General features: G+C 50.4%; 2 protein-coding genes across 2 annotated transcripts in view; both read left to right on the plus strand.

The window, feature by feature from the left end:
- LOC119976659 (guanylate-binding protein 1-like) overlaps positions 1-14329 on the plus strand; it is a 460193-nt gene that overhangs the window by 253788 nt on the left and 192076 nt on the right. The gene's annotated exons all lie outside the window — the stretch shown is intronic.
- LOC119976673 (butyrophilin-like protein 2) overlaps positions 1-14329 on the plus strand; it is a 74380-nt gene that overhangs the window by 56927 nt on the left and 3124 nt on the right. Inside the window, exons 4-5 of the mRNA XM_038817357.1 lie at positions 11776-12060; positions 13914-14029. Of these exons, the coding sequence (XP_038673285.1) occupies positions 11776-12060; positions 13914-14005 (377 nt within the window). The 3' untranslated portion in view covers positions 14006-14029. The remainder of the gene's footprint in view (positions 1-11775; positions 12061-13913; positions 14030-14329) is intronic.

Raw genomic sequence — 14329 nt, forward strand, 5'->3', positions numbered from 1 at the left:
GGAGGTTATGTTGCAATTGTATAAGGTGTTAGTGAGCCACACCTGGAGTATTGTGTTCAGTTTTGGTCTCCTTGAGAAAGGACGTACTGCACGGGAGGTTGTGCAAGGAGTTTCACTAGGTTAATCCCAGAGCTGAAGGGGTTGGATTATGAGAGAGGTTGAGTAGACTGGGACTGTACTCGTTGGAATTTAGAAGTGGAGGGGGGATCTTATGGAAACATTTAAAATTATGAAGGGAATAGATAGGATAGATGCGGGCAGGTTGTTTCCACTGGCGGGTGAAAGCAGAACTAGGGGACATAGCCTCAAAAATAAGGGGAAGTAGATATAGGACTGAGTTTAGGAGGAACTTCTTCACCCAAAGGGTTGTGAATCTATGGAAGTCCTTGCCCAGTGAAGCAGTTGAGGCTCCTTCATTACATGTTTTAAGGTAAAGATAGATAGTTTTTTGAAGATAAAGGGGGGATTAAGGGTTATGGTGTTCGGGCCAGAAGTGGAGCTGAGTCCACAAAAGATCAGCCATGATCTCATTGAATGGCGGAGCAGGCTCGAGGGGCCAGATGGCCTACTCCTGCTCCTAGTTCTTATGTTCCTAAGTTCTTATATCACAATCTCATGACCATAACTATGAACCCGTGTATGCGACAATATGCTTATTACCTTTGAATTGGAACGTCATGATTTGAGTTGGAGAATTCAGCATAAAATTGATGTTAACATTGTCAGTGCAATACTGAGGAGGCGCGGCACTGTCAGAGGGTCAGTAATGAGGGAGTCTGCACTGTCAGAGGGTCAGTACTGAGGGAGTGCGGCACTGTCAGAGGGTCAGTACTGAGGGAGCGCTGCACTGTCAGAGGGTCAGTACTGAGGGAGTGCCGCACTGTCAGAGGGTCAGTACTGAGGGAGCGCTGCACTCTCAGAAGGTCAGTACTGAGGGAGTGCCGCACTGTCAGAGGGTCAGTACTGAGGGAGCGCTGCACTGTCAGAGGGTCAGTACTGAGGGAGTGCCGCACTGTCAGAGGGTCAGTACTGAGGGAGCGCTGCACTGTCAGAGGGTCAGTACTGAGGGAGCGCCGCACTGTCAAAGGGTCAGTACTGAGGTAGCGCTGTACTGTCAGAGGGTCAGTACTGAGGGAGTGCTGCACTGTCAGAGGGCCAGTACTGAGGGAGTGCTGCACTGTCAGAGGGTCAGTACTGAGGGAACGCTGCACTGTCAGAGGGTCAGTACTGAGGGAGTGCTGCACTGTCAGAAGGTCAGTACTGAGGGAGTTGCTGCACTGTCAGAAGGTCAGTACTGAGGGAGTTGCTGCACTGTCAGAGGGTCAGTACTGAGGGAGTGCCGCACTGTCAGAGGGTTCAGTACTGAGGGAGTGCTGCTCTGTCAGAGGGTCAGTACTGAGGAGTGCCGAACTGTCAGAGGGTCAGTACTGAGGGTAGCGCTGCACTGTTGGCAAAGTTGTATTTAAAATCAAACATCAAAGTATGATCACGGGGAAGTTGAACATTTTGCCTGTTTGAAGATCAGTAAGCTCTGATGATTAACATGAGAAAAAACAGGAAATACAAAATGAAATTTAAAAAGTTGGGCTTTGCTTTTTACAAGTCATTTGATAGTTATTTGTGAGATGAGCTATTTGATTGGTTTATAAAAATTCCAAAATGATGGGACAGAATAATGGCAAGCGACTATTTCGGGTGATTTCCTTGCAGCATTCACGTGAATCTTTCCCGGATATCCTGCAAAGCTTCCACATCCTTCCTCAGGGCTCAGACTTGGACACAATACTCCAGCCGCAATCCACTCAGGACGCAATACTCCAGCCGCAATCCACTCAGGACGCAATACTCCAGCTGCAATACACTCAGGACGCAATACTCCAGCCGGAATCCACTCAGGATGCAATACTCCAGCCGCAATCCACTCAGGACACAATACTCCAGCAGGAATCCACTCAGGAAGCAATACTCCAGCAGGAATCCACTCAGGAAGCAATACTCCAGCAGGAATCCACTCAGGAAGCAATACTCCAGCCGGAATCCACTCAGGACGCAATTCTCCAGCAGGAATCCACTCAGGAAGCAATACTCCAGCCGCAATCCACTCAGGACGCAATACTCCAGCAGGAATCCACTCAGGAAGCAATACTCCAGCCAGAATCCACTCAGGAAGCAATACTCCAGCCGCATCCACTCAGGACGCAAATACTCCAGCCGTATCCACTCAGGACGCAATACTCCAGCCGCCAATCCACTCAGGACGCAATACTCCAGCAGGAATCCACTCAGGAAGCAATACTCCAGCCGGAATCCACTCAGGACGCAATACTCCAGCCGGAATCCACTCAGGACGCAATACTCCAGCAGGAATCCACTCAGGATGCAATACTCCAGCAGGAATCCACTCAGGACGCAATACTCCAGCAGGAATCCACTCAGGACGCAATACTCCAGCCGCAATCCACTCAGGACGCAATACTCCAGCAGGAATCCACTCAGGACGCAATACTCCAGCCGCAATCCACTCAGGACGCAATACTCCAGCTGCAATCCACTCAGGACGCAATACTCCAGCCGCAATCCACTCAGGACGCAATACTCCAGCAGGAATCCACTCAGGACGCAATACTCCAGCAGGAATACACTCAGGACGCAATACTCCAGCAGGAATCCACTCAGGACGCAATACTCCAGCCGCAATCCACTCAGGACGCAATACTCCAGCAGGAATCCACTCAGGACGCAATACTCCAGCCGCAATCCACTCAGGACGCAATACTCCAGCTGCAATCCACTCAGGACGCAATACTCCAGCCGCAATCCACTCAGGACGCAATTCTCCAGCCGCAATCCACTCAGGACGCAATACTCCAGCTGCAATCCACTCAGGACGCAATACTCCAGCCGCAATCCACTCAGGACGCAATACTCCAGCCGCAATCCACTCAGGACGCAATACTCCAGCCGCAATCCACTCAGGACGCAATACTCCAGCAGGAATCCGCTCAGGACGCAATACTCCAGCCGCAATCCACTCAGGATGCAATACTCCAGCAGGAATCCACTCAGGATGCAATTCTCCAGCCGCAATCCACTCAGGACGCAATACTCCAGCAGGAATCCACTCAGGACGCAATACTCCAGTAGGAATCCACTCAGGACGCAATACTCCAGCAGGAATCCACTCAGGACACAATACTCCAGCCGGAATCCACTCAGGATGCAATACTCCAGCCGGAATCCAGTCAGGACGCAATACTCCAGCAGGAATCCACTCAGGAAGCAATACTCCAGCCGGAATCCAGTCAGGACGCAATACTCCAGCCGGAATCCACTCAGGACACAATACTCCAGCAGGAATCCAGTCAGGACGCAATACTCCAGCAGGAATCCACTCAGGACGCAATACTCCAGCCAGATCCAATCTATTGATTTAGACCAGATCATTCTGACCGCGTTGTTCCTGTAATCTCCGTCCCTATTAATAAAGCCTAGAATTCAGTATGTTTTATTAACCACCCTCTCACCTGTTCTGCCACCTTCGATGATTTATACGTGTCTGCCCTCAGCTTCTTCTGCTCCACCCTGTCTAGATTTGTGCTCTTTATTTCGTATTTACTTTGAGTTCTTGGAAGAAATGGATCCTTTCAGAACGCTCTGCTTCAAACTCATCTGCCACGTGTCTGTCCATTCTCCTGACCTGCCCGTGTCCTTCTGAAGGCAATGGCGCTGTGGTATTGCCACTGGAATAATAATTCAGAGACCCAGAATAATGCTCTGGGGTCCCGGGTTCGAATCCCACCCACTGCAGATGGTGGAATTTGAAATCCATAAAGAATCTGGAATTACAAGTCTTGTGGTGACCATGAAACCATTGTCGATTGTAGTAAAAACCCATCTGGTTCACTAATGTCCTTCAGGGAAGGAAATCTGCCGTCCTTTCCTGATCTGGCCTACATGTGACTCCGGACCCACAGCAATGTGGCTGTCCTCAATGTGGCTGCCCAGCCGGCGATGCCAAGATTCTCTTGAACAGATTTTAAAGAGTTCAGTACTACCTACCTCACAGTTAACAGTATTTTCCAGGCTTGTATTGTCCACAAATGTTGATATTGTATGTCCTGTACACTAAGGTCGAGGTCTTTCATTCATATCAGGAAAGGCCACACCGTCACCTTTGAGTTGGAGAATGAGACACAGAATCCAAATTAATAGCACCAGTGCAGTACTGAGGGAGTGCCGCACTGTCAGAGGGTCAGTATTGAGGGAGTGCCGCACTGTCAGAGGGTCAGTACTGAGGGAGTGCCGCACTGTCAGAGGGTCAGTACTGAGGGAGTGCTGCACTGTCGGAGGGTCAGTACTGAGGGAGTGCTGCACTGTCGGAGGGTCAGTACTGAGGGAGTATTGCACTGTCAGAGGGTCAGTACTGAGGGAGTGCCGCACTGTCAGAGGGTCAGTACTGAGGGAGTGCTGCACTGTCAGAGGGTCAGTACTGAGGGAGTGCTGCACTGTCAGAGGGTCAGTACTGAGGGAGTGCTGCACGGTCAGAGTGTCAGTACTGAGGGAGTGCCGCACTGTCAGAGGGTCAGTACTGTGGGAGTGCCGCACTGTCAGATGGTCAGTACTGAGGGAGTGCTGCACTGTCAGAGGGTCAGTACTGAGGGAGTGCTGCACTGTCAGAGGGTCAGTACTGAGGGAGTGCCGCACTGTCAGAGGGTCAGTACTGAGGGAGTGCTGCACTGTCAGAGGGTCAGTACCGAGGGGAGTGCTGCACTGTCAGAGGGTCAGTACTGAGGGAGTGCTGCACTGTCAGAGGGTCAGTACTGAGGGAGTGCTGCACTGTCAGAGGGTCAGTACTGAGGGAGCGCTGCACTGTCAGAGGGTCAGTACTGAGGGAGTGCCGCACTGTCAGAGGGTCAGTACTGAGGGAGTGCTGCACTGTCGGAGGGTCAGTACTGAGGGAGTGCTGCACTGTCGGAGGGTCAGTACTGAGGGAGTATTGCACTGTCAGAGGGTCATACTGAGGGAGTGCTGCACTGTCAGAGGGTCAGTACTGAGGGAGTGCTGCAACGGTCAGAGTGTCAGTACTGAGGGAGTGCCGCACTGTCAGAGGGTCAGTACTGTGGGAGTGCCGCACTGTCAGATGGTCCAGTACTGAGGAGTGCTGCACTGTCAGAGGGTCAGTACTGAGGGAGTGCTGCACTGTCAGAGGGTCAGTACTGAGGGAGTGCCGCACTGTCAGAGGGTCAGTACTGAGGGAGTGCTGCACTGTCAGAGGGTCAGTACTGAGGGAGTGCTGCACTGTCAGAGGCTCAGTACTGAGGGAGTGCTGCACTGTCAGAGGGTCAGTACTGAGGGAGCGCTGCACTTTCAGAGGGTCAGTACTGAGAGAGTGCTGCACTGTCAGACAGTCAGTACTGTTGGAGTGCTGCACTGTCAGAGGGTTAGTACCGAGGGAGTGATGCCCTGTCAGAGGGTCTGTACTGAGGGAGTGCTGCACTGTCAGAGGGTTAGTACTGAGGGAGTGCCGCACTGTCAGAGGGTCAGTACTGAGGGAGTGCTGCACTGTCAGAGGGTCTGTACTGAGGGAGTGCTGCACTGTCAGAGGGTCAGTACTGATGGAATGCACACTGTCAGAAGGTCAGTACTGAGGGAGTGCTGCACTGTCAGAGGGTCAGTACTGAGGGAGTGATGCACTGTCAGAGGGTCAGTACTGAGCAAGTGCTGCACTGTCAGAGGGTCAGTACTGAGGGAAGGCTGCACTGTCAGAGGGTCAGTACTGAGGGAGCGCTGCACTGTCAGAGGGTCAGTACCGAGGGAGTGATGCACTGTCAGAGGATCAGTACTGAGGGAGTGCCGCACTGTCAGAGGGTCAGTACTGAGGGAGTGCTGCACTGTTAGAGGGTCAGTACTGAGGGAGTGCTGCGCTGAATAGCTTAACTCCATTATAAACCCTCGTCAGTCCTAATTACTGTGATGCAGGGGCTGACCTATGAGGAGAGATTGAATCGGTTAGGATTGTATTCGCTGGTGTTTAGAAGAATAAGGGGGTGGCTGGGGGGATCTATTAGAAAGTTATAAAATTCTACCAGGACTGGACAGGGTAGATGCAGGACGGGTGCTCCCGATGGTGGGGGTGTCCAGAACCAGGGGTCACAGTCTGAGGATACGGGGTAGACCATTTAGGACCGAGATGAGATGGAATTTCTTCTCCCAGAGAGTGGTGAGCCTGTGGAATTCATTACCACAGGAAGTAGTTGAGGCCAAAATATTATACGTTTTCTAGAAGCAGTTAGATTTGGCACTTTGGGCGTAGGGCATCATACAATATGAGGGAAGGCAGGAGCAGGCTATCCAACAGAGTTGGATTAATCAGCCATGATCACAATGAATGGCGGAGCAGGCTGAAAGGGCCGAATGGCCTCCTCCTGCTCCTATTTTCTGTGTTTCCTCGTCAGTTCCCGCCCCTCTCTGCCCTTTACATTGCTACTGTCCCAATCTATGTTTGGATAATTAAAGTTTCCCAGGATAACGATGCTATAGTTTTTGCAATTCTGTAACTTTCTTCTGGATTTGTGTCTCCGTCTGTCCCACTGGCTGGTGCTCTGTAGACCACTCTAAGCAGTTCAATTTGTTCCTCAGTTCCAGCCAAATAGATTCTGTCTTTGATCTCTGTGGGACATCCGCTTCTGCACTGCAATCTGCAATGTCTGAATTGATTTTGCCATGTACCCCCAATCATCCCTGCTTCCTTTGTGAAGCACCTTTTATTCAGGAATATTTAATACCTGGTCTTGCTGTCTTTGATCCAGATAGAGTCGCGATTTTGTAATTCCACATGGCAATCTGCACCTGGAACTCGCCAATCCTATTTACCACACTCCACACATTCACATTCATCAACAGCAACCTTGATTTAATCTTTATTACTTTGTCCCTTTCTCCCTTACTCTAAACCCCCTAATACATATACATAGCTACATAGAAGATAGGAGCTGGAGGAGGCCTTCTGGCCCTCGAGCCTGCTCCGCCATTTATCACAATCATGGCAGATCATCCAACTCAATAGCCTAATCCTGCTTTCTCCCCCATAGCCTTTGATCCTATTCTCCCTGAGTGCTATTTCCAGCCGCCTCTTGAATATATTCAATGTTTTAGCATCGACTACTTCCTGTGGTATTGAATTCCACAGGCTCACCTCTCTTTGTGTGAAAAAATGTCTCCTCATCTCTGTCTGAAATGGTTTACCCTGAATCCTCAGACAGTGACCCCTGGGCCGGGATTCTCCCCTACCCGGCGGGGCGGGGGGGTCCCGGCAGGACGGAGTGGCGTGAATCATTCCGGCGTCGGGCCTCCCCAAAGGTGCGGAATTCTCAGCACCTTTAGGGGCTAGACCCGCGTCGGAGTGGTTCCCGCTCCGCTGGCCGGCGTGAACGGCCTTTGATGCCCCGCCAGCCGGGGTCGAAAGGCCTTCACCGGAAGTCTGTGCATGCGCCGGAGCATCAGCGGCTGCTGACGTCAGACCGGCACATGCGCAGGGGAGGGGGTTTCTTCCGCCCCCGCCATGGTGAAAAAAAAGGGAAAGAGTGCCCCCACGGCACAGGCCCGCCCGCCGATCTGTGGGCCCCGATCGCGGGGTCAGATCCCCGCCAATCCTGCCGGTCCCAGAGGTGGTTTAAACCATGCCGGCGAGAAAGGCCTGTCAGCGGCGGGACTTCAGCCCATCGTGGGCCAGAGAATCGCCGCGGGGGGCCCAATGACCGGTGCGGCGCGATTCCCGCCCCTGCCGAATCTCGGGGGGGCGGAGAATTTAGGACACGGCAGGGGCGGGATTGATGCCGGCCCCGGGTGATTCTCCGACCCCCGGGAAATTCTGCCCCTGGTTCTGGACACACCTATCATGGTAACATCTTCCCTGCATCTACCCTGTCTAGTCCTGTTAGAATTTTATAAGTCTCTATAAGATCCCCCCTCATTCTTCTGAACTCCAGCCAGAACAATCCCAACCTCATCAATCTCTTCTCATGTGACAGTCCCGCCATCCCTGGAATCAGACTGGTAAACCTTTGCTGCAAGAACATTCTTCCTCAGAGAAGGAGACCAAAACTGCCCACAATACTCCAGGTGTGGCCTCACCAAGGCCCTGGATGTTACAGCAACACATCCCTGCTTCTATACTCAAAACCTCTCGCAATGAAGGCCAACATACCATTAGCCTTCTTTACCACCTGCTGCACCTGCATGCTTACCTTCAGCGACTGGTGCACAAGGACACCCAGGTCCCGCTGCACACTCCCCTCTCCCAATTTACAACCATTCAGGTAGTAATCTGCCTTCCTGTTTTTGCTTCCAAAGTGAATAACCTCACACTTATCCAAATTATACTGCATCTGCCATTGGTTTGCCCACTCGCCCAACCTGTCCAGATCATGCTGTAGGATCCCTGCATCCTCATCACAATTCACCCTCCCACCTAATTTGGTATCATACAAAGAACAAATGAAAAGTACAGCACAGGAACAGGCCCTTCAGCCCTCCAAGCCTGTGCTGACCATCCAATCTGAAATCTTCTACACTTCCTGGGTCCGTATCCCTCTATTCCCATCCTATTCATGTATTTGTCAAGATGCCCCTTAAATGTCACTATCGTCCCTGCTTCCACCGCCTCCTCCGGCAGCGAGTTCCAGGCACCCACTACCCTCTGTGGTAAAAAACTTGCCTTATACATCTCCTCTAAACCTTGCCCCTCGCATTTAAACCTACGCCCCCTAGTAATTGACCCCTCTTCCTGGGAAAAGCCTCTGACTATCCACTCCGTCTATGCCCCTCGTAATTTTGTAGACCTCTATCAGGTCACCACTCAACCTCCGTCGTTCCAGTGAGAACACACCGAGTTTATTCAACCTCTCCTCATAGCTGATGCCCTCCATACCAGGCAACATCCTGGTAAATCTCTTCTCCACCCTCTCTAAAGCCTCCACATCCTTCTGGTAGTGTGGTGGCCAGAATTGAACACTATACTCCAAGCGTGGCCTAACTAAGGTTCTATACGGCTGCAACATGACTTGCCAATTTTTATACTCAATGCCCCGGCCAATGAAGCCAAGCATGCCGTCTGCCTTCTTGACTACCGTCTCCACCTGTGTTGCCCCTTTCAGTGATCTGTGGATCTGTACACCAAGATCTCTCTGACTGTCAATACTCTTGAGGATTCACTGTATATTCCCTACCTGCATTGGACCTTCCAAAATGCATTACCTCATCATCTGCAAACTTTGAGATGTTACATTTTGTTCCCTCATCCAAATCATTAATATATATTGTGAATAGCTGGGGTCCCAGCACCGATCCCTGTGGTACCCCACTAGTTACTGCCTGCCAATTTGAAAAGGACCCATTAATTCCTACTCTTTGTTTCGTCTCTACCAATTTACTATTTCCTATTGTAGCACTATCTATCTCTCCAAATATCCCATGCCGACTGGTATTCCTCTCTGATATTTCATCCTGGTTCCCACACCCCTGTCAAGATGATTTAAACCTTTCCCAGCAACACAAACAAATCGCCCCGCAAGGAATTTTCCCCCGGCTCTGTTTGGGTGCAACCCGTCCGGGCTTGTACAAGTGCCATCTCCTCCAGAGCCTGTCCTGGTGTCCCAGGAATCTGAAGGCCTCCCTCCTGAACCATCTTTCAGGCCATGCATCCAATCTGCTTGACCGTTCACCTATCCCTATACGGCCGTACGGTAGCACAGTGGTTAGCACTGTTGCTCCAGAGCTCTCGGGTCCGTGGTTCGATTCCCGGCTTGGGTCACTGTCTGTGCGGAGTCTGCACACTCTCCCCGTGTCTGCGTGGGTTTCCTCCGGGTGCTCCGGTTTCCTCCCACAAGTCCTGAAAGACGTGCTGTTAGGTGAATTGGACATTCTGAATTCTCCCTCTGTGTACCCGAACAGGTGCTGGAATGTGGCGACTAGGGGCTTTTCACAGTAACGTCATTGCAGTGTTAATGTCAGCCTACTTGTGACAATAATAAAGATGTTCACTTGCGCTTGCTGCTGAGAGCAGCTATTTAAATTGGAGTAAGTATGGATAAAAAATACTTAATGCCCCAAATAGCTTTTATCCTGGAATTTCCCGTGGCACAGCTTATCCTTAGTTTTATAGCACAGTAGCATTGTGGATAGCACAATCGCTTCACAGCTCCAGGGTCCCAGGTTCGATTCCGGCTTGGGTCACTGTCTGTGCGGAGTCTGCACATCCTCCCCGTGTGTGCGTGGGTTTCCTCCGGGTGCTCCGGTTTCCTCCCACAGTCCAAAGATGTGCAGGTTAGGTGGATTGGCCATGATAAATTGCCCTTAGTGACCAAAATTGCCCTTAGTGTTGGGTGGGATTAGTGGGTTATGGGGATAGGGTGGAGGTGTTGACCTTGCGTAGGGTGCTCTTTCCAAGAGCTGGTGCAGACTCGATGGGCTGAATGGCCTCCTTCTGCACTGTAAATTCTATGAAAAGCTCCTGATGAGTTTTCAGTTTCTGAAACTTCCAATTAAAGAAATGAAACTCATTGCAGTTAAAGCATTAAAGTTGCCAATTAGAGCCAGTGGCCGTGCCGGTACCTGTCTGCATCCACGGGGTGGATGTATCCGCAGGTTCACCACCGGTTTAGCTCAGTGGGATAGACAGCTGGTTTGTGATGCAGAACAAGGCAGCAGCGTGGGTTCAATTCCCGTACCAGCTTCCCCGAACAGGTGTCGTTATGTGGCGACTAGGGGCTTTTCACAGTAACTTCATACTTGTGACAATAAAAGCTTATTACTAGTATTATTCATCCTTCTTTAATCCATTTTGCTGCTGCATTCCATCATGGGAAGGGGGGATGTGAGGAAGGGGCAGGGGAGTGGGATGATTTGGTTGTCCTCTCAAAGGGCTGGCACAGCATGATGGACTGAATGGCCGTCTTGTGATTTAGTACAGGCATTTGAGATGAAACACGAGACTGAAGAATGTAGAACCGTTTCACTTCAACCAGTTTGTGACAGTCTCCTGTCTTTCTTCTATTACACACCGTACAGATGCCACCCACTGTCTGCTGGTACCTGTCTTAAAGGTCACATGGCAGGGGTGGTGCAGGGGGACTTGTGTTGAAATGAGCACGAGCACATGAACCTTGAACATAGTTAATATCCTGTAACCCCCTTAAAGTTATGGGAGGATAAAGCTTCTGCTGAAGGGATCCATGGGGTAATAATAATCTTTATAATAATAATCTTGTAGGCTTACATTAACACTGCAATGAAGTTACTGTGAAAAGCCCCTAGTTGCCACACTCCAGCGCCTGTTCGGGTACGCAGAGGGAGAATTCAGAATGTCCAATTCACCTAACAAGCACAGCTTTCGGGACTTGTGGGAGGAAACCGGAGCACCCGGAGGAAACCCACGCAGACACGAGAGAATGCGCAGACTCCACACAGGCAGTGACCCAAGCCGGGAATCGAACCTGGGACCCTGGAGCTGTGAAGCAACAGTGCTAACTACTGTGCTAGGTTCCGCCCCGGATGGTGGAGGGCAGGCCATATTACAGGGCTCCCCAGATAGTGGGCTGCCATGTGATCCCACGGGTGTTAGAAGCTGTGTTGGTTTAGGGTGAGGTGTATGGGTGCGGAGCCATGTTAAAAGGGTCCCAGGGCTGGGAGGGAGCTCGGCTTGAAAGGGGTCCTGGGTGAGAGGGGCTTTCCTGCTTACTATGTTCTCCATTTTACATGTTTTCTCTTCCCTCGCAGCTATTGGTGAGCAGCCAATCATCCACTTCTATGTTACTGACGAGGGCGTACCCATATTGGTCTGTGAATCATCCGGGTGGTTTCCGGAGCCAGCTGTTACCTGGGAAAACGGGCTTGGTCTGCAGATGACCAAATATGCCCAAACGGAGAGAATCAACAGCACAGACGGGATTATCCACATGAAGAGTACAATCAGCTTAGACCATGGACACATCGGCAATTACACCTGCACCATGATGGACCACAACCTGAACGAGGCAGTCTCATTTGTCTTTGTCATTCTGAGTAAGTATAGAAGTCATGTCTTTAACAGTGTCTGAAATGATGTAACTAATGTGTGTGTACCTTCTCTGCAATCCCATTCAGCAGCTATAGGCTGCGAGTTGGTTCCCATTGTGTGCGTCAGGAGCCTCCTGCTTATTGTTCGAGATGCAAATACCCGACAAGAACCTTGTGTATCTAAGTTGCCAACGATACTAAGAAGCCACAATAAACTGTGAATAGAGACAGAAAGTTGCAAAGTCAAACAAAGTGAGTAAAAGGGTTACAGATGGAGTTCAATGTGGGGAAGTGTGATGCAGAAAGGTAAAGTTCCGAGGGATATGAAGAAAAGGCAGAAAATAAGCTCAATGTAGAGATTACCTGTGATTTGATTGAACTGTGGAACAGACTTGAGGAGCTCTCTGGCCTTATTCTGCTCCAGTTCTATAGTCACTGGGACAGCCACAAGGATGTTCTTTATGTGGGGAAGGAGCGGTGTTGGAAGTGGTATTTCTATCCTGTAATTGTCTCAACCACACCAATCATTACTTTCCTTTGAGAAGGCAAAGGGAAGGAGGGAGAGGAGGTGGGGAGGGGACACAATGGGAGCTGGCTGCACTCGAGCTGTGGTTGGGTTGAGCCTCAGGCCTTGATTGTCAGGAGCAATTGGAGTGCGTGGCTGGCCTCTACTAAAGGGAGGCGGTGGCGTAGTGGTATTGTCACTGGACTAGTAATCCAGAGTACTCTGGCGTCCCAGGTTCAAATCCCACCACTACAGATGTTGAAATTTGAATTCAATGAAAATCTGGAATTAAAAGTCCAGTGATCATTAGCGATTGTCGTAAAAACCCAATAATGTCCTTTAGGGAAGGAAATCTGCCGTCCTTACCAGGTCTGGCCACTGTGTGACACAGCAATGTGGCTGACTCTCAACAGCCCCCAAGGGCAATTAGGGATAGACAATACATGCTGTTACAGCCTGAGACGCACACGTCCCATAAATAAATAAAGAAAGGTTGCTGCTCTCTGCGGCTGAGAGATAGATGGAGAGGTAAGTGTGGAGAAGGACGTTGGAAAGACAGCATGCGTGGTGTGGCGTTGTGGCAGATCCTCACAGGACAGTGATCCAACAAAATCTAACATACACCCATGGAATAAGGCATTAAGTCAGGTGATTAAACATTTAGCTGTTTAAAGGAGCGTCAAGTAGCAGAAGTAAGGGAAGTATAAAAGACAGAGAGGTTCGGTTCAGTACAGAGGGCAAAGCCACCAATGGACAGCCGGAGGGGTTTGGGAATGGACAAGTGTCCGGGAATTGGAGAGGTACAGGGATCGTGGAGCGAGCGGGAAGGTTACTGCGGGAGTGAGGGGAAAGGGCCGGAGAGGAATTTGAAAACTAGGCTGAAAATGTTTAAACTGAGGCGAGATGTAGATCAGCGAGCACAACGGGAATGGGTGAATGGGCCTTGGTGGAAATTAGGATGCGGATAGTTAGGAGCTCTATTTGTGGTTTTAAAATATGAAGTTAATATTGCAATAAAAGCTGCTGAGAGTCAAGGCATTAATCGAGGGAACGAGGACACCAGTTTGAGATGGTCGTGAAACAAAGGCTACAGCAGCACAGCTGGAACTCCGAGGAGGAAGTTCAAGCCTGGCTACACTTTTTAACAACATACCTCGACCCAATTAGTATGGAAACTGATTGCTGGTTAACCCAGGAATGTGAAGTTGGGCTGAGGTTACAATGCTGCAGCTATCGAGTTACTGCAGTTCCTGACTTGGCAAATAGCAGGTATTCAGTGTTTTAACGTCTGCTTCTGTTTAATGCTGAAGTTACACAAAGAGTATTTTTTCATCCCCCCTGTCCCTCTGCCCAGTCGCAGGCTCACTTTGGAACATCGTGATCGGTGCGGCTGGGACCATCGTCTTCTCTGTCATTCTGGCAATTTCGGTTTACTGGAGTTGGTGACCAGATGGGAAAAGGTGCAGACAGGTACATCCCAAACCCCTCAGTGACCTGAGCAATTGATAGCAATAGGAGCAAGCCATTCAGCCCCTCGACCTTACTCTACCCTTCAGTCAGATCATGACTGATCTCCATCTCAAAACTCTTTAGCAGGTTCGTCTCCCATGTGTGGGTGTCCTTCGCCCCTGATATGCTCAAGAAACAAAAATCTAACAAACTGGGTGGTGGCAATGTTAATTGCCCCATCATCAGCCATAGTCATTTCTAGGAGAGAGTTGTGAAGTGACAGCACTCTGAGTAATGGTCCCCCAGCTTTGGATTCCCTCC

This window comes from Scyliorhinus canicula, chromosome 1 (genome assembly GCF_902713615.1).
Source record: "Scyliorhinus canicula chromosome 1, sScyCan1.1, whole genome shotgun sequence".
Classification (NCBI taxonomy): Eukaryota; Metazoa; Chordata; class Chondrichthyes; order Carcharhiniformes; family Scyliorhinidae; genus Scyliorhinus; species Scyliorhinus canicula.